Genomic DNA, 21,914 nt, shown 5'->3' with positions numbered 1-21,914 from the left:
ATCAGCCTTTTTGCATCTCCACTTTCATCGTCATTACATTTGGTAACACTTAACTGTAAATTTACGGTAACATAATACTGTTCCGTCGTGAATGAATAACCGGAACAATTGTGTAACGCACTAACATTCTAGTAAATACTATTATCTAACAAGAAACTTTGATTAATGAATTAGTAAGTAATAGAGCAATTTGTATGAATTTTACGAGGTGGCTAATTCATACCAATTCATACGACCTCACTCGTACGAATTTGTACGATTTTTGCTAAATCGTACATATTTTATGAATTGCCAAAATCTTATGAATTTGTACGAATGACCTACCCCTGACCCCGGCCCTTAACCTACTAAACCTAAACCCCTAAACCTTTTTCCTTTCGAAAAATAATACGGATTAGCCAGCTTTTAATCACTCGTACAAATTTGTACGAATTGGTTGTGAGATAGCGTTGATAGTGCTCAGTTGTTTGGTAGTTCACTATTGGCTAATCAATACTGGGTTTTTTTCATACCTCAGAGAACAATAGCACTTTATTTTACAGTCCTGTTCCCCATATAAATACTATGTCATTATTATAATTGCAATAACTGGGTAATAACTAGGTACTACCCCTAAACCTAACCTTGACCCATACTATTACCCAGTACTGTCTAGGTAAGTACACTGTGAGTACACGTATTGCACATACTTAAAAAAAAAGTGGGTCCCACTTTATATTAAGTGGCTTTAAGTACTATGTACTTACATTGAAATTAATAAGTTGATACAATGGACTTATTGTGTACATACATGTTTTTACATTGTACTTATATTTTTTAAAATACCCGCATGTAATTACAGCTGTAATTAATGTATGTAATTACATTTGTAATTACACTGTTGACCCTTCCCTTACACCTTTACCCACCCTTAAACTTAACCATACCACCACACCTGTCCCTAACCTTACCCGTATCACACCGCAATAGCAGCAAAAGTGTTTTACAATAAAACATGAACACAATAAGTACATTGTACTTATTTTTTGATGTAAGTACATAGTACTTAAAGCCACTTAATATAAAGTGGGACCAAAAAGTGCAACACATGAACTACCAAAACCTACTGTATAGGTTCATAATTAATTTACATAATGTATAATTCATTCTAAAGTTAAGATTATTTGAAACAGTATTCTAAAGTAAATAGCATGATAATTCTCTAATGATGACTGAAATCATTGTAAGCTTTGGAGCGTTTTGAGAAGTTTTGGATAGTAATGACTCAAGTGTTACTACATATTTCTAGAAGGAATTACTATTGAAAACCTTACAACACCTAAAAAGCTTACAATGATTTCAGTCGGGAGTTATCGTGTTTTTTTTTTTTCACTTTAGAATACTGAAGTGTGTTACCTTACATATTAACTAGCTATATTTTAATTATATTGAAATCTTGCTTTTTTTTACAGATAAAAATTTAAATGTTTTCACTGTCTGTTATCTTTTCTTCCTAAAATAAAATTCATGCAGTTTCTGAAATAATACGGAATTTGTTCTTGTCCTGTAGAGTTTAACACTGGTATGCTGTAACATTTCCCACCATAAAATAGTAAGGGTTTAAACTCTTTATATTTGAAGACATGACATCAAGACAACAAGTATTTTTATTCACAAGGTTAAAAGTTTCTCAGTGTTAGTAATTCTTTATAGTTAAATGTATTTATTTGTTTGTTTGTTTGTTTGTTTGTTTGTTTGTTTGTTTGTTTGTTTTGCTAAGCTCAATACATATTAAATATACAATTTAAAAGTTTGTGGTTAATACGATTTTATTTTAAAGAAAAAAAATAAAGAAAAACTTGATATTGATGATCAAAGAATTCTGAAAAAAAAATCACAGTTTCCACAAAAGTATTCAGCTGCATTGATAATACCGGTAATAAAAAAAAGCTGCAAATCAGCTTACAATAATGATTTTTAGCACTGAACGCTGGAGGAATGATGCTGAAAATTCAGCTTTCCTTAGTTTGTGTTCCGGAAAACATATCTATATCCTTCCTGAAAGGGCAGTACTAAATGCAAAACATATGATCTTTAAACAACATAGGAAACATTTACACATTCATCCTGTTCAAAAGTTTTCACCCTAGACTCTTAATGCATCGTGTTTCCTTCTGGAGCATCAGTGAATGTTTGAAACTTTTGTAATAGCTGCGCATGAGTCCCTCATTTGTCCTCAGTGTCAGAGATGGATCTCAAAATCATAGTCACTGAAAGGGTTCAACAATGCAAAACATGCTGGAAAACCAAAGAAACACATTTTTTGAACAGGGTAATTTTTATAAATTCATCTTTTGTTGTTGTTGTTGTTTCATGGTCTATATGTAAACATATTATATGTAAAATAGCTTATTCAGGAAAGTAGCCTACTAAAAAAAAAACTTTTTTAACATTTTACAAAATCCCTCTTATTTTGTTAAAATAATTAACATTTTGCAGATTCTGCAAGGTGTGTGTAACTTTTGTCCACGACCTTTGTTTGTGGTGGTACTCAGTAACTGTGTGTCTACAACTCTTCTTACGGACTTCCACAGAAAATATACAGTATATACATGTTTTAATACGTAGACCACTTCTATTATTGATTGATGTTATGATGTGAAGATAGTTTCAACCAGTTTAACAAAAAGTATTTATAACAAAAATTGCCTACCCTAGTTGTAATATTGGGGGCCATATCCTCACGGTACCCTCATTTTACAGCACTGATACTGTTTTATTAATAACAGTGCCAATAATGTTTTTATTAGTAATTATCATTATATTATATTATAATTATCATTGTATTACACAAAATATAATAATTACTAAGCAAAATAATTCCTAAGAATTACCCACATATAATTATCTGCATGGTAATAAACAATGGTTATGAAAAGAGGCCTGCAGGGAAATTCTCTCAAGTACACCGACAGACATGCCTGAAAAAAAGGAGGGTGTGACTTGCACTTTCACACATGGCTTCACATGCTGTGATTGATGGGAGTGTTAAAATGTAAATCATTAATAACACTATCAATTCAAGCAGGCTCACACATTCACACATATACAGTGTAAGACACACAACTTCTGATGTGATGAGCACATGCAGACACAGTGATGGACACTAATGGGCAGTCACTCAGTAGTCACATGACCTGTGACTGACAGATCATCTGACTCATTCCTGAGCTCAGCCTATGGCTGCTGTGTCATCTCAGTAAATGAGTCTTGAACAGGACCAGTGATCCAGTGAGCTTCAGTGGTTCCGGCATCCATTACAGCTCATTATTAGTTGCTGAGAGTGGGTGTGTGTCTTTCTGTTGGAGGCCGAGTTATACAGTATATCCAGGGGCACAAATGGCTCCTTAATTACAGGTTCCCACTTTTTACAATGTAAAAATGAGAATCACATTGTTTTAAAGGAATATTCTTGGATATTTTTTCCCTTAATGTGGGCAGCACAACTGGTATTCTGTCCATTACCACAGACAATAATTTTGACTTGTTGCTCGAAAAAAAATAAAAATAAACACATTATAAATTATTAAATATGAATTATTATGTTACAATATTTGTTGCTGTAAATCTTTTGAGTTGGGGCTTTAAGGGTGGATGAACTTCATGTCTATATATACTCAAAAGGTTAGAAATAAAACCAAATAAAGAACAAAGTAAATGTATTAGGTGGGTAATTGATCTATTCATCAATAGGATCCAAAATATGAACAAACTAATTTGTCAAAATCTGTATAATTTAAAAACAAGATTGTTTTCTAAGGAAAATGTTTTATATAATGGTATAACACTTTAAAAAAAAATTTATTCAGAAATGACCTATATTAGCATATTTCCACATATTTCCGCAGAATTCGTCAAAACCATTGCTTATTATTACTAATATGTACTGTTGTTTTTCCTCCAAAAATTATGTAAATTGTTGGAGGATGACTTTAAGGAACTGCCTTGAGTTAGTTAAAAGGGTACAAAGACAAACCGAATGGAAAGAATCATTGAGAAAGCAGTTAAACCCATAAACTGTATAAATTAAAATTATATAATTTGAAATATTTAGAGAAAGGGAAAAAAAAAAAAAAATACACCTGGAATATTATTGTAATAATTATAATTAATAATAATTAGAAGTGCAAAGGACCCAGGAACATAGCAAAAATGCCAAACACTATTTTATTGTCATGGGAAATCTTTTAAATAAATACATACATACATACATATACTGTACATACATGCATACATTAACCCACGGTTTCACAGTAACTTTGCAAAGACTAGATTGGTAAGTGATTTTCTATCATGTTAAGTTCAATGCATAAAGTTGAAGCCATGATATTCTTTTAAAGTGTTGGCCAAAAAAAAAGGCCTTTGTGAATGAGTGTGTGTTGGGAGGGGCAACGTTAAGCATTAGCATCTTAACCAATGTATAATTGTGCGTTCTCCCCTCAGTAGGAGGCACGTGTAAATGACAGTCCCCTGGGAGCTCCTGATCCACTTTCTGATCTCGCAGATCCAGCGCTGATCAAAACCAGCGCTGCGGCCGACGTGCTTCAAACAGCCGGGACCCCAGCCAGCGGGGGACCACACACCCCTCACCGACAGCTATTCTGAATCGCCAAACTGATACAAAATAAAAGACTAGTTCTAGACTAGTTAAGGCAACCGCATGAATATACAGTATGATGATTTTTTTTAAATCCCAGATATCAATATCAGTGCAGCGAGGATGACCTCCACCCACGTACGGCATGTTACGAAACACCTCCGATGTTATCCATCATAGCACGACCCTGGAGAATTCACGCAGACAACAGTTATTATCACCTTCAACCCATCACCATCATTATCATAGCAGACAGTCCAGCGGCCTACAGGAAGAGCAGGAGTTCAGCATTGATGTCCTCTGCAGGCCTGAGGATAGGTGTATTTGCTGTGTAAGAGGATAGTTGAGCATTTACCGCTCTCAGCTACTCATCTGGTCTATTTTATTAAAAAGCTGATATAGCCATTAGCTTTGAAATTCTAAATTGTTTAAAAATCAGGGATCAAGCAAACACAATTTCACAGATTTGGTAACAAACCAAGGCAATGAGGTTGTTCTTGCATGTTTGAGATTCCACAAGAACCATGAGGTTTGTTCTTGTGTGTCAGTTATGCATGGCTGAGCTTCTGTTTACCATATTTGTTTGTGCTCTAATTTATGTACGTGCGTTGATAGATGTTTATACATGAATAAAAGCCTAAATTAAATCAGTTCATCATATATAGTGTTTGTTTCTCTTCAGAAGATTTGGATTAAACTGCTCAATTCACATTGATTATGTTGATGTCTTGATGAACTTTTTAAAGATTGACTATTTTGTTTTTGTGGACTTTCAATGAATGGACAAAAAATGATGACAGAATATTAAAATGATTTCCATTTATGTCCACAAATGAGTTACTAGGAGTGCTACTTGGGTGTTGAGAGGTGTGTTCCTTTGGTGCTCTTCAGCTTGGAGATCCAAAATGTTTCCCAAATAAACGGTAATTCTGAGGCACTCAAAAGGAATGTAAGTTTAAAAAGCCTTTATTTAAACTTGTTCTGAAAATGAAGGGTTTGACACTATGAGGGTGAGTAAATGATGACAGAATTGTCATTTTTGGGTGAAATGAAGCTCTAGCGCAAATTCTGCCGGGAAGACCAAATTGTCACGTAACGTATTACCTTCTCATCTATCCAACCATATCCTAATACTTTTGGTATAAAAGGTTGGTACTTACACACGTCTGAGTTCGCAGATGCTGCCGCTCCATTCACCTCCACCTCCAAGATGGGACCTTCCCTTCATCCTCCCCAACACCACCAAGACAGGTTCTTCCCTCCATCCTCCACATAACACCAAGATGTATTTCTCCTCCATCCACCCCACCACCACCAGATGGTCCCTTCCCTTACTTCGCAGGGGGTCGGCTGCGCCCCTGTCTTCGTCTTCAGGCAGGATATGCAGAGTCCGAACGCTAGGATTGCAAGCTACGGACGGGGCCTATGCCAAAGAACTTGATTGCTTGCTGAGCTCTTAATAATGTTAATGGTCACAGTATTTATTCTCCCGAGTCTTTCTGGTAGAACTATCCTTTCAAACCACGGGTCAACAGAATGCAACACTTCTTTGGAAACTGGAATGATCAGGATTTTTAATAATCACAAATAACAATTATTTTAAAATGTGGAAGTGTCTACTCTCCTGTCTGGCAAGTTCTTTGGTTTTAGCCAAGAGGCTAATCTGTGATGTTTAGATCTTGTTTTGGTCACATGACATCTCATATACGAATTCACAACTACGTAGCAGAATGCAAAATTTTCTGTATGAGCTTGCATTTCCAGTCTCCAGCATTCGCATATGTCTGAACTGGAGCCCAAAGTTGCGTCAACAGTGATTTTTGTCATTTGTAATGTAGCCAGTGTATGTGCGTCATTGTACTTCATTGTACTACATTACTCATTTACATAAAGTTAAACTGCTGGACTTTGTTGCTAGTTGCTCCAAATCACCAACTCTCATTAAAAATGAATGACTTCTGGTTGCTTTGCCACAACAAAACACTGCCGGTCTGAACGCCGCTTCGGTATTAAAACAACCGTTAAATATATGTCTAGGCTTATGTGCCATGCCATATTAAACACTATTTCAACAAGTCCATATAACTTCATGGTCTGTACATCATGAACATAAAGTCGTTGAAAATACATATCAGCCTATTCCTCACAGAATTTACAAAGTATCCGCAGTTATCAGTGAGTATGAGGATGGAGTTGAATGCAAATCAGAGGTGGTATATGAAATGACAATGAATATATGATCATGAATAATGCAGCCCTTTCTACAACACAATGCTGAGAAAAAGCCCAGAGAGCTGAGAAAGAATTTCAGAATAGAATGCATTATAGAATAAGAATTGAAATAGAAAAGGGTTGGGGGGGGGGGGGGGGGGGGACTTGGCTGTCACAGCGCTGTCACTTCCTCTGTCAGAATAAATCCATCAAACACTGGGAATAAATCAGGCTGTTCTCATTTGCATTGAGCATGGTGAGAAACCCAGGTTCAATAACACATGCTGCTTTGACAAATCCTGCTCTCAGGGATGAAAAGGACCCGTGAATCCGGAAGCTTCTATTGTCTGACGTTAATGGGTGCTCTTGATACGTGGAGACAGAGGCCTGTAATAGAGCCTCGCATGTAAGATTGGGCACATTGCTAATTTTTGATTAAATTGAACTGATATTTGGAATGGTATACAGAATCATCCATCCAGTCTCCAAGCCGCTTGTCCAATGTAGCGTCGTGGTTTCAAAGGATAAGTTCACTTAAAATGAAAAAAATCCATGGCTATTAACCTAATCTTGTTCAAAAATCATATGCTGTTATTTGTTTCCCCTTGGATCACAAAAGGAGAATTTTTGAAGAATCTTCACACAGTTATTTTTCATACAATACTCACTTTAGTCTTTTAAACTCCAATAAATAAATAAAAACATAATAATTCATAAATCACCATAAAAGTAGCTTATTCTGATCTTGTATAATATTCTGAGTGTTCAGAGGCCTTTATGTGAGAAAAAAAAGAGAAAGTTTGGCATCCCCTTCTGCAGCAATTCTCAAATTTAAATGACATCAAAACTAGTTTTGAATCTAAAAATGTACACACATTCAGACCTTCAGAGGGAAAGAACATGTAAATTAAGATGGTTTTCACACAAAGTTATGGCATGATTTTGGGACACCCGTGCACAGGTCATCTGGACTACTTCTAAAGCTTTTTTGATAGTGGTTTTATAGTCCTTTTTTAATCTTGACAGACGTAAATTACGGTGGCTGAGAGAGCTCAATGCGCGGCAACTGAAGAAAACACATGCAAATGGGAACCAAACGCAAATTAAGAAAACATAATCAGTTTCACAATACATGTGCTCCAAATACCCACAACACAACCAAATACAGACACTCGCTGCAAAAGTTCCCAACACAACTAAATACAAAAACGCACTGCAAAGGTTCACAGCACAACCAAATACAGAAACATGCTGCAAATAGCACAGACCTCAGCGGAAATGTTTCCAGGGGACCCCAATAAACGACGAACCCGGCTGGGACGTGCTCATTGCTCGTGAGCACCCTATGTCCTACTGCCTTCAAAGGGCAGACAGCAGAGCCATTGAAGTGGGGACTTTGGAGGGCGCAGGGCACTTGTGTACCATTATGTAGCCGTTTGGAACGCACTTGTTGAAGGGAGCTACGAAAGACAACGTAATTTCATCAATATATTCACCTGGGATGTTCCCATGACAACGCAGCATGGTATCCATCAACTGAATGGCTGTTATTACCAGACATATCTTATTATTGCCGTTAACATAACTGTTGCAAATACATTTAATACAAAAAAGTTTTTGAAATATGCATTATATATCTGTGTGTGGTGTGAGTGTGTAAAGTGATACACTGGAGGCAAGTGTAAATGAGAACCCAAATGCAATTTATTATAAACAAAATCAAACATGAAACAAAAACAGTGCGTGGCATGAAAACTCAAAATGAACAGAAACTTACAAACAGTGGTATAAAGGAAACAATACTTGACAAAGACACATGGCAAACATGAGGGCTTAAATACACACAAGACTAATGACAAGACAAGGGACACCTATGAACAATGAAACAATGAACCAATGACATGACACATCAGACAAGGGGACCCCTTAGCAGGATCACATGACTAACAGGGAAATCACATGACAATACAGAAACATGACATGAACAAAACCAAATCATGACAGTGTCTCAACTTTAAGACTCGCCGTCTCATATTTGGACCCATTAATTAAAGGGTTGGTAAAGTATGATTTCACTTTTCTAACTTTAGTTAGTGTGAAATGTTGCTGTTTGAGCATAAACAACATATGCAAAGTTACAACGCTCAAAGTTCAAAGCAAAGGAAGATATTTGCTTTTAAAGAAAAGGACTACAACAAACGGCTGGTAGGTACTTCACAACATTCCTCCTGGGTTAGTGACATCAGCAACCCTAAAATGTACATAAACCCAGCCCTAACATAAAACATAAAACGGTGCGTTTTTGCAAACCCTCAAAAAGTGACAACTTTAACATGCTATAAACATATCTGTGGGTTTATATTTTATGCTAAACCTTCACACACACTCTCTGCGGACATCAGAGATTTATTTTACATCTTGTGAAAATGGCATTTTACAACCCCTTTAACATTTCTTATGAAACTTATCATAACATGACACAATTTGTACAATGTAACTGATGTACAGATTCATATCTTTCCCTCATGTTCTTTTTCTCTATCTTTTTTTATTTATTTATTTAGTTTAGTTTTCAGCTCTTTGTTCTTTTCTCATAAGTATTCTGATGACATTGAACATAATTGTTAATACATGTTGTATATCGTATACAAAGTTGTATGTCATAAACATGTCATATCTGTATGTTAAGCAAAAAATAAAATAAAAAAAGAATAAAATTAAATAAGAATTTCCCAGCCAGGTTCGTGACTTATTGGGACTTATTGGAAACATTTCTGTTGTGGTCTGTGCTATTTGCAGCACGTTTCTGTATTTGGTTGTGTTGTGAGAATTTGGAGCACACATGTGTTGTGAAACTGATGAAGATGTTTTCTTAATTTGCAGGTGTTTCTCTATTCGCATGCATTTTCTTCAGTGGCAGCGCGTTGAGCTCTCTCGCCCACCGTAGTCCTAGATAACAGATGATGCACTAAATTAACCGGGGAAAAAAAGTCTGGAATGTTGGACATATCATACACTTAAATGTAACAGGGGCTGATGTTAAATGACAAAATAACCCTACTGCATGTATACACTATGGTAGAGTACATAGTGCATAGTATGAGTGCATAGTGTAGTCAGCTTGATTTGGAGCTTTTGTGTCAAACAGGTTTGAAACAACAAGAGGTTAATGACCTAAATAAATGATGACAGAACATTCTGAATGGGTAAACTATTCCTTTAAAGTTAAATTAAAATAATCTGTTTTTATGGTTATCATTTTCCCAATGGCAGAGGGGAGGAGTCATGTTCAGAGAGAGCATGTGTTTCCAGTACCGTTTCCCTCTCTCTTTTCTCTCTTTTCTCTCTTTTTCTCTCACGACTCAGCTGTCCGTTTCTCGCTCACGCACGGTCGCCTGTGGAGGCGAGGCAGAGCCAGAGATGAGCGGAGTCAATTAGACGAGCAGCAATGTGTGTGTGTGTGTGTGTGTGTGTGTGTATGTGTGTGTGTAAATCTCAGAGAAAGATGTGGAACAGTATGGCTCTGCAGATGCCGGCATTCCCTCAGTGAGAATGCTTCCATAGGGACAAGGACAGCTGTGGAATAGCATCAGGGGTGTTAACGAGCCTTATCACACACACACACACACACACACACACACACACACACACACACACACACACACACACACACACACACACACGTGCATACTAATTAATGCACTTTTTCATTATAGCATACACATTATGTTCCAAAACCTAGAGAACTGCCTGCATCATAAATGTGCTACCAATATGAAGGCTGTTCCAAAAGGTAGGAAGCATAATTAGTCCTATGTCATTTTAGCCAAATTCTAAGGCAGCATCACATGTATCCTTTGTGGAGAAGGCAATCCTGAATGAATTACTAAATTTCACGAGGGCAGAGTTCTGAACAATGTAAATTCTATATCTATATTATTATTATATACTGAAAAGTATCAATAAAAAAACAATTATGTGTAATTAAGTTTAATTAAGTGTATCTTTCTCCACAATCGTTGTGGTGTATGCATTTTTATGGTAATAACAGAATAGTGCTGTTAGCTTAGCAACATGCTAATGTCAAACTACTGAAATCAATGTGATTTGTGTGAGGACTAATCCTAGACATTAAATCCATACATTTTTGTATGGAGTTGCTGCCTGTGTAAAGCGTTTCAAATCGGTCATGTCACCTTAAAAGGCAGCTTCATATGTGGGCAGTAACGGCAGGAACGCAGCAACCGATTTAGATGAGTCTGAATATGAACTACATTTTGTGTTGTAACCGTATTGAATTCCCATGACACACATGGAAAGAGAATGAGCATAATTCTCACTGACCTACACTGCATCCCAAAGGAGTATTGCTTAGGGGTCACTAGGAGACTTAATTGAATTCTCAGTTATGTTTTCTTTAATATCTTTGCCTCAGATGTCTCTCTAAAATTACTTTTTTTTCACCTAAATAATAATAAAATAATTATCAATGAGCAATTTGTTGACATACAGTAAGAGTACAGGGAGATAAATGAATTAAATATAATAATTAGAGAGACATAAATTAATGTGGGTGCAAAACCCTATGGTTCATATTGAAATTGAAGACTTTCGAATTAAGACTTGGCAAATCTTAGCACAGTTTGAGACGTTGTTCAGATCTCTTCTAAAACTTGAGAGGAAAAAAATGACCCGGATTACCCTATTTACTTTATTAGCACATTACCCGTGTTGAAGTTTCTTTTGTCTTTATAATCCTTAGTCAAAATCTAAAAATTAGCTTGGAATGGCGTTCCTTCTCTGATGACGTAAATTGTACAGCTTGGGCAGAACTCCCTTAACCACTCCTCTCCAATTGTCAGTCTGCTGTGAACCAGATTATAATGAGGAGCTAAAATCAAGCCCCGCCCTCTATTTATTCTCATTCAGTTTCACTCGAAAATGTCACAATAGTGTAAAGTCGGTCACAACTTCCGGTTCACAGACTTTAAGTGCATTGTTGTCTAAAACAAACAACTGAGACATTAAATATTTCTCATTTGTGATTTTTCTTTTCATGATTCTTTACACATTCAGGCAGAAAAAGGCGTTCACGTTTTTCCAAGTTCTCTTTTGTTTTATTTTACAGGCCACAAGATGAGCAGATACATCATTTAAAAAAAGAAATAAAACTGATATTTGCTTGTCAAAAAATATTATACAATTTTCTCAATACAGATTTTTGTACAGCATGAAACAGAAATGAACCGTAATAGAATCATGATCTTGTAATATAGATGAATGAGATACAGGAGCTCAATACCGTCATCCACAAGCCCAACTTTATATCCAATAAATATAAACTGTGCATATTATATTATGAATAGCCAGGCATTGTAAATACCAGGGCACAATTTCAATTCATTTTCATATCATATCAGGTACGTCACTGTGCTCCACACACACATACACACATACACACTCTCACACACATATGAAGCTGAGCTTTGAAGCAGACGTAGGCCAGCAATCAAAATCACAGTTGGATAACAACAGATTCCTGGCCACCTCGAAAAGAACATAAAGATGGGAATGAAAGCGGATAAAGACAGGGCTCATTGTCCTTGGCAGAAAAGAGAGACAGTGAGAAAGAGGGATGGCTATCTGATCGGGTTGTGTGAGAAACACTGTAGAGAGCCACTTGACATTTGGCCTGATTCAAACAGCTCTGCTGAGGGAAGCTACTCTGACAGGCTCTCTCTCTCATGCACACACACACCATCTCTATCTTTTTCTTTCAAGCAACCTAGTGCCGTCCTTTTCAACTCACTCTCTGTCAGCTTCCTTTATCTTTTTTAACCGCCCTCTCTATTTCTCTCTCCATGTATGTTTTTCCTCATCAAAATTTAAGCAGAACAAAAAGCTGGATCCAAGTCATGTATCTGTGGAGAAAGCACCTGGCAGTACGCAACATCAATAATGGTAGACAAAAGCAAATAAAGAGACAAAGAGTGGACAAAATAACCTGGAACACTAAACACAATATAAATATCGAAGACCTAATGAGAGTTCTTCCACAAATGCAGTACTTGTTGGAGTTCTGAAGGAACAGACTTCTCCAATTCTTTAATAATGAAGGAGGTGGAATCTACTCTTTGTGCTCCAGAACTTTGTAAATTCCGATTTGGTGATTGGCCATGGAGAGGTACTTTATCCTAGCAGCCATGAAACCACTCTTGAATTTGTTTAGTAGTGTGCATGGAGCAATTATAATCCTGTAATTATGAAACACTGCAGTGTGAACAGTGCTTACAGTCTAATTCGAGAAAATGCCTATTGTGGAGACTTTGTCAGAGAGGTGCTGTTTAGCCTTCAATTTGTGATGCTGTACTTTGTACGTTTTCTATCCTTAGAGAGCTCTGACTTGTGACCTCTGTTTGTCTTTGCGAATGCAGTTTTACTATGTTTGGCATATGCTATCATTATTTTTTTATCCTGACTCCCTTGACAAAACAAAATAATTTAGCAATTTTTGACATGAATGCATCAGCAATTTACGTACAGACTATTCAGCTTTGAAAGCCTGTTAGTTGTCTCACGTTGCTTCGAAACGTCTCATATCAAAGTACAAACTGTCAGACCTCTTTTATACCTGACATGTTTTGTAATTGGCAATCAAATTAATAGACTCTCCTTTGTAGCTATATTCATACTGGTCCTATTCCATGTGGTGTTTCCATTACTTTGTCCACCCCTATCTAGTGGCCATGTTAGGATATTGGAACTTGGATCTCCAATGTATGCATAAATGTGCCACATATGTTTCCTTCAACCTCACCAAGCCATGGCATAATTATAATCATTCCCTCTGTATCATTGGTGTTACATTACATTCAGAATGAGGAAAATACACACTTGCACTTAATTACTTGAGTCTGGAGATCACTGGATAAGGGCAATATGATAGAGGAAGTCTGCAAAGAGAAGATAGCACCCATTTTTTGCTTTGCTGACTGAATTAATCAGCATGCAGTTCACTAGTGTAGGACACAAAAGCTCTGGAAGATGGTGGAATTGTCATTCTGTACAGTTATGACCTTAAACCAGATTCTTTCTGCAACCTTGAAGTAGTGCTACCATCAAATAGTTACTTAGGCAAGTTAGGCAAGCTTTAATTCATTAAGGATAAATTTCCAAATTTCAGCTCTGTATTAAATTAACAGAGTTAATGAGGGTTGACAAAGATTCAATTTTGATCAATCATCATTGATCACCTAGCGTAACACTGCATATGCAGACAGATTTTGAAGAATGCTTTTGAAGCCAAAAATAAAGCCAGTGCATTGGCTGAAGACAGAGAGAGGCTGCCACAGAGTAGCTAGGCCGAGGTAAACCAGGAAAGAGCTCTCCACAGGATGTGCGGTAGTGTTGGATCGTTTCTTATTTCATTACAGGGAAAGCTTTATAAATTCACAGAATGGAGAGGAAGGGGGCATAGTGATAATATTTGCATTTCTCCTTTTCCCCCTTTATCTCTCTATCTCTGCCCTCCCTACCTCTTTCTAATACCCCCTCCCCCTGCCCCCCACTTACTGCAGAGTGACTTTAATCATCACTTTCGCCAAAACACATTAAGCCGTTGTGTGTCCGGGGGAAAAACAGCCCTGCGCACTCCAAGCATCACATTCTATTTGCAACAATGATGCATAGCTGGTGCATTACTTTGGAGATTAAAAAGGATATGCTGAATATCAATAGAGTGTGTCTGATGGATGACTGTCCTGGCCCACAATAAAGGGACATCCAATAGACCTCCTTGGGAGGAGGTGCGTACATTTACCAATGAAAAGCTGCTCCACACTCAGACGCTCATACACCCGCACACATTGACAAATGCACAAATGACAGCACAGACACTCAGACAGCTATAGCAACTGCTCAATCCTGTACTCATGTTTAGTAAAACAACACCAACGCTTAATTATTTATTTACTTTTTTGTTCAGGAAGGATAACAAAGTCGTTTGCATACATTAAACCCAGGCCAGCGGACAATGTGATTCCTCCCAGGTCGCGGGGTGGTCGTTACAGCATTGGAATGGATGGCGATGTAAAGTGCTTCAAAGTGATGAATTGAGCACAAACTGAAGGACATGAACCACAGAAAGGACTGTTAGGGTGCTATGACATTATTCCACAGCAGGGTAAATGGAGTAGGGGGGGGGGGGGGGGGGGTATTTTAAGAGGATGGGTAGGGGATAATTCCAGAATCTGACATCACCAAAAGGGAATCTTGGTCAATTTGTTCATTTGAGTTCCCAACTTGACCTGCTGCCCTTCAGAAGGCTGTATGGTTGAATGTTTGCCTATATTTAGGTTCTCAATGCCCCCACAGTTCACCCAGGCACCCAACTCTGGCTGTTGTGTGATTGTTGAGGTCCTGCAAAAACTCCCATTCCCATCCCCATCCCCAAACCCATTCCCATGCCAACGCCCTGTGATAGCGACCCATCGAAGTTAAAGTCCATTCCTTCTGTTGAGTCCATGAAGTCATTCAGGAGGATGGATTCAACATCGCAATCCAGACTGCTCTGGTGCACATCCATTTCCAGCTCAGACTGCAACCGGTTGTGAGGATCCTGGTGATGGTTAGCTTGGTGGTTGCCATGGTAATTAGGATTCTGTGAAATGTGGTGGTAATACCCCTGCCAGGGTTCTGTCATGCCCTGATGGAGGTGGGAACCTGGGTAGGACTGATGGCGAGGATGGGGGGCTGAAGCCAAGCGACAGGGGTCTTGGGGTACATCCAAGACACTGGCAGGGTTAGGAGGCAGGGCAGTGGAAGGGAGGTGAGCTCGTGACCCATAAAGACTGGGCGATTTGTGGTTGTAGGGTTGCAACATGTCATTGTTCACCCTGGGAGAAAGGTCTGGTTGTCTGGAGTTGCTGTGTTGCAGGTGATTGTGCATGTGGTTGGGATTGGGACTAGCATTGAGTTTGTGGTCATGAGATTGAACATAGTCATGGCCACGGTGGTGTTTGTGGTGATTGAAGTCAAGACCTGGGTGATGCTTATTATGAGCTTGATTGGGATTATGATGATGGCTTGGGTTTTGCTCGTGAGTTACTCCATGGCCATTGTGTAGGCTTTGACTGGAATTGCGATTGTGGCCATGCTCTGGATTATGATTGTGATTCTGGCTGTGATTGTGGCTCTGATTGTGGCCGTGAGAGTGCACAGCACTGTTAGATTGTGACATAAGTGAATGGGACGCTCCTCCTTGCCCCACAACCATGTCCTTACCACAGTATTGTGGTCCTCCAGCGAGTAGACTTTCAAGGGCATTGTTCTCTGAGTATGCCCTAAGGGCACGCTGGAAGCTGGTAGGCTTGTTTTCCTGAATCGTCTGCATAGGCGTATGATGCCTAAGCATGCCCATGGATGGTTGGCCATAGACTGTTCCACAGTAGGAGGTCTCTCCTTTGGGTCCAGGGCCATAGTGATAGCCATTGCGCTTAAGCGGTAGAGGCTGAGAGTAGCCCTCTTCCAAGCTGATGGCTCCAGTTAGATCAGCTAGGTGCGGGAGCTCGACAGATGGACAATGTCCGCCTGTTCCCAGGGCTGGAGATCTTGTGCTGGTGGGGCTAGGGTAGAGTCGTGGGGAGGCAGAGCAGGATAGTCCTCCTTCCTCTGGTTCATCAGGTTCCGTCTCAGCCAGAATAGGAGACAAGCATCCACTTAATGTTGAAGCAGAGGAACTTGTTCTGGAGTGGAGGTCTGTCCAGGCATCAAACTCTTCACCACCCACTCCCATTACTCCCTTACCCGCTGGGCTTCCATGTTCTGGCGATCCTTGTATTCCAGGTCCTCCAAGCTCTCTGCCCATTCCCACAGCTCCCGCTCTCTTCTTGCTGACTCGGCCTCGGCTCTTCAGGTACTTAGTTCCGTTGTCCATGGAAACAGCTCGTCTGCGGGGTCCTTTACCCATTTTTCCACCCTCTGGGTTAAGCATCCACCAGGAACTTTTTCCTGTTCCCTCATTTTGAACACGGATGAAGCGAGTATGTAGGGAGAGGTTGTGTCTGATGGAGTTCTGTAGAGAGAAAACAGGAAGAAATAAGATTGAGGCATTAGTGATTTTGAATTGAGGATTGTCAGCATTGTGTGTCTTAAACTTATGTAGAAAATTACGATATTTAAACAATTTTTTCAGGCTAATCCCCCCTGGTAGATAAGAGAGACTGCGCAGGGACCCTCTGTTACATCTTGTATTAAAACTATGTATTGTATAAACTAATGTAATGTAGTGTTACATTTTAGGCCTGACCTAAAATAACATACTGCACCATATATTTACATACTTTATTATAGGAATGCACCCTGATATTGCGCTCGTGTACTAGAACTCATACTCATTCAAATGCTCCGATACCATGCAGCATATACAGTACAGTGCAGAAGCAAACAGAGAGCAGAATGGATATATCAGAGAAGGATGTATATGAATCAAATGTATTGAATTAATAGAATGTTAAACAAATTAAATATGAACTCCTAAATAGCTGCCGTACATCCCTTTTTTGTAGTTCAGTTGGATATGTCAATAAAAAAGGTTAACTAACGTTAACTGACTGTAAAAAGAGAGAAAGCACACTTCTGTTGCACTTGCGCTTGAACTGACGAATTCACACAAAATTATGTAATAATGCCTGTCTTTGCGAGTATCCCAGTAAACATAGTTGGCATAAATATCTGTTTATTTAATGTAAACAGAAATGTGTAACAGTATATTGGATCCATGCATTCGGTCATAAAGGGACAGCAGATTAATAAACCTGCTGCTATGTTTTTAATGTTAATCATACAACAAATGACAATTAAATCACTCACTGCTCTCGACTAAATTACTTTTTGTAACTTTAATAAAGATTTCTCTATATTTAATTTATACAGTGAAGACTATGCTGTGTTATTTTACATCTGATTACTTTTTTTTTTTTTAAATCTGTACCTGAAAACTGCTGTTAAACCTAACTGAAAACCTGAAAAGCACGGTTCATTTCATTTGTACCTTTTTTCTATTTTTTTTTATTTGTGCTAAGTAATTGGATAATTTGTTCTTGTTTTATCATTGACTGTTTACTTGTCTTTAATAATGTTTTAAATGAACATTTTTACATTAATTAGATAGTTATTTTCTGTAGTATCAAAATTGTAATAGAGAATTGTGATGTATCACTGGTATCTAAACATTTAAACCACTTACCCAATCAGTAGAGAAAAAAACTTTTAGCATTAAGCCCTGCTGAAGCAGCTCTAAATATGCGGTGTGCTATTAAATGTGCTGTACTATCAGATCAAATATAATAGAGCAATAGAATGAACAGTGAAAGTAACAAAGGCTTGTACAATACATGCATAATTAAGCATGAAAATTACTGAAGGAAATATATTTTTGCTAAACAAATTAAATCAACAAATATAATTCATATTCTGTTGATTTCTCTACCTAATATATTTAAAAATCACAAATGCAGTGAAGATACAAGTATTGGTATTGGTATCAATGCATACCAAAAATGAAAGTATCGGTATCTACCTCGTTCTGGAAAAAGTGGTATCAGTGCATCCCTATTTATTATGATCAGTGCATCCCTATTTATTATTATACATACATTGCAGAGCCAAAGTAATCATTGACAATGTACAGAATCATCGTTTAATGCATATATTTACACTTTTTGCAAAAAAGATTAAACAGTAATTGGACACCCCCACTGCTGAACACCCCTGAACTATGGTGTATTAAAAAGATTATTCTAAGAAATATTTAATGGTATATAAGTTTTTTTTTTTTTTTAAGGTGTATTCAAAAGCATTGTTCAAATCAACAGATATTCTCACAAGAATTATGCAAGTTCCTATAAAAACTCAGTTCGGAGCACTCATTGCAGGAAGAGGTGAAACCCCTCTTGGCTGCTCAGGCAAATCAATACTGTAAGCAGACCAGCTCCTGCACGGCACACGCTTTCTCTGACTCACGCTGCAGCTAGCCAAGCCAAGTCCACACGCACATCAAACCGTAGTCAAGGTTACCCAAATGAATCACACGTGGCAACCTGATCACAGACGCCTCTATCGATTGCAGTCTTGGGGAAATATGAGGGAAAGCCAGAGAGTGAGACGAGAAAGCGAGAGCGAGGCGTGATTTTGGCACGCTAGCGATCCTGGAGAAGCACCAGACAAAGGAAACAAAAACCAGAGAGAGAGAAAGACTTTAGTGATACAGATGCAGCAGAGAAATGCATCTTTTTATTTGGTGTACAACAACAATGGAGTCAAGAATGTTAATGATAGTTACTGTCTCGGATGTGAATTGGTCAAAACATTGTTCCAGCAGTGCAATATAGCAACTATGATGAAACAATTGTTCACATATCTGTTGTGTATATTGCTGCACAGAACTTACAGAAGCCCATTATTAATCTCAGTTATTTCACATGACTATGTCTTCTGGATTTAATAAATACAATTTTAATGAAATTATGTGGACTTAATTTTATAATGCAGTTTAATAAACCAATAAGACGCTCAAGGCTGTGCAATATTGTAAACAAATTTTGTCACATTTATAAAAAGTCACAGCGAATGCTTTTCTTCAAAACATTGCGCTGTGCGTCATGTCTATTAATGCATTTCATATATTCACAATATAGCAAGGTCTCCCATACCTTATAGCTTCATTATTTCAGAGTAAAGACTCTCAATACTATGTTATCCATTGCATTTACACATGAATAGCAGAATTCAAAGATATTTATTAAATAATATTTACGTGTTATACAAATCTGTTGCAATCAATCGTTTTTATTGATTATGTTTCTACTGAGGTTGGAATGGATTCCTTTGAAAATAGCTCAATTTTGATTAGCTGGAGAGAATGATGCACTAGGCTTACAGGACATCATAAAGTAAGAAAGACAGACAAAAAGAATGAGTCCAATAACTCTGAGACAGTAAAGCATCAATACTCAGAACAGTTTGTTCCTACCTATCCCGGAAAAAAGCAACAGGGCCAAATCCCTCATTCTGCTTCTCCAAGTTGCATGCTCTTGTCACAGTACCCTTGCGTTCACACCATGGTCATGCCTAAAATTCATGGGACCTGGGACAATATTTATGGTTGACCCCCTTTCCCCAGATGCAATGAATAGGCTAATGAATGGGTCCCATGATAATCTTCCTAGTTGTCCATCCCTGACAATATGTCTGGAAAGCATCATTCAAAGAACTCAGTTCTCAGTTACTCTTTCTTCAGCAGGAAAACCATAATCTGTCCATCAAATTCTCAACATTACCAGCAATCCATGTAATGTGTTGACATGTGTACACACAACAGAAATGTAGTGTGAGCTTCACTCCTTACAAACACACCGTATCTCCCTCTTAAAGCAACATAGCCTTTTCACACCCTACTTCACTCAGATTCCCTCGTTCTCACACTCATTCATCTCTTTCCCTGTCCCGCATCTGTTTATCACTCTCTTTTCACTCGCTCTCCATCCCGCAACAAATCACACCACTAATTTCATTCACCTGCTCTGACTGAAGAAGAAAAAATTCAAATAAGACAAAACAAATCTACTTCCTGTCCCTCAATCATCCACAATACAATTACGCTTCAAGTGCGTCTATCAGCCCATCTATACTCCATAATCCCCCATCGCACCCCTTACGGAAAGCAGCCTCTTGTTTTCCGTAGTGATTCTGAGAACCATTACCGCTCACATGAGTGGTCAGATATCAGTCACTGAAAAGAGCCAATTACCTTGGCAAAATTTACACTACAGCTGGATATCGACTGTAAAGCAGTCTAATCTTGGAGAGCGTGCTGTTTCAGTGTCACCTCACACCTGAGGGGCTAATTCTTCTCCCAACACCAGTGGCAGATTTGCTGCTTTTTGCGCCGCTCCCATTCAAAGCGGTGAGAAATTGGATAAGCAAGATGTATTTACGTCCCCTCACCCCCCAGGAAGGGGCTTTATTCTCCACCGGTTATTCTGCCAAATTACACGAGCCCCCGTGCTGGTGAAAGAGCCAGATGCTTCCTGGGCCGACTTAATCAAAGCCAAATTGAAGCACGGTGTCACGAGTGGGAACTGCACGCCGAAACGACCTGTGCGAGGTGATCTGAGCGCGACGCCCCTGACAGCTCCGGCAAAGCACGCTCTGTTGCAGGGGTAACCATGACTACTGTGGAAACGGGAAGAGAGGAGCTATGTGCGAGAAGCGGGGGGAAGAGAGAGGCAGATGCCGTTTGATGCTGCAGGTAAACTGCAAACAGCCTTTCATCTCTGACAGTCAGACGACTCGCCCAACTCGCAAGAGAGCTTCAATCATAAGCAGTCACACCGTCGCTTGAGCTGTCTCAGAGGAACAGTGATTAGCAAGTCAACTATAGGCTGCATGACTTCACAGTAGCTACCAGCACCCCGCCACTCCACAGATCAGCTCACCAAACAGCCGTCTACACATGAGCTTGTTGTAGAAAGCTTGCATTTTTAAAACATGACAACTCTCAGACTTGAAAGGCCAAGCGTTGTCGTTTAGTCTGTGAAACGATCCACTCTTTGCCCTCAGTGGCTCCATTAAAATGGGGGAAGAGGTAGAGCACCGGGTGTTTGATGAAAGCAGATTATTCATGAAGTCACAATTACTGTGGTGGTGTGGCCTGTGGTGCGCGTTATAAATAGCAGGTCTGTGGTTGGGAATTTGACCTGGACACCTTCAAGCTCTTCTGCCTCTGAGTCATTTGCTGGCTAGCCAAGTAGCCGTCTGCTTATGACCTGCTTTTTCTCTCTGAGACACACAAACACACTCTCTGCAACTATTCTGCACACTGTCACATCTGCAACAATTAACTTGGACGGTACTTTCTTACCAAAGCTTACACAAAGTCCCACTGGTATGCTGCAGAAATGACGACCCTCTCAACGAAACGTGAGGTATAACAGTATAAGTGATGCCTGGTGTATTCTGACAAAGTTTTTTTTTTTTTTTTTTTTGCAAGCTACATATAAATAAATCC

General features: G+C 38.6%; 1 protein-coding gene across 2 annotated transcripts in view; it reads right to left on the bottom strand.

Moving 5' to 3' along the window:
- Window positions 1-11,947: 11,947 nt before the first annotated feature.
- Window positions 11,948-21,914, bottom strand: part of foxo6b (forkhead box O6 b) — a 36,196-nt gene continuing 26,229 nt past the window's right edge. For both annotated transcript variants that reach the window (XM_079589871.1, XM_079589872.1), the window contains exon 2: window positions 11,948-16,919. In XM_079589871.1, the coding sequence (XP_079445997.1) occupies window positions 15,222-16,919 (1,698 nt within the window). In that variant the 3' untranslated portion in view covers window positions 11,948-15,221. The remainder of the gene's footprint in view (window positions 16,920-21,914) is intronic.

Source organism: Phoxinus phoxinus, assembly GCF_949152265.1.
Source record: "Phoxinus phoxinus genome assembly, chromosome: 19".
Taxonomy (NCBI): Eukaryota; Metazoa; Chordata; class Actinopteri; order Cypriniformes; family Leuciscidae; genus Phoxinus; species Phoxinus phoxinus.
The sequence above is the reverse complement of the archived record's forward strand: the minus strand, read 5'-3'. Positions and strand labels throughout refer to the sequence as shown.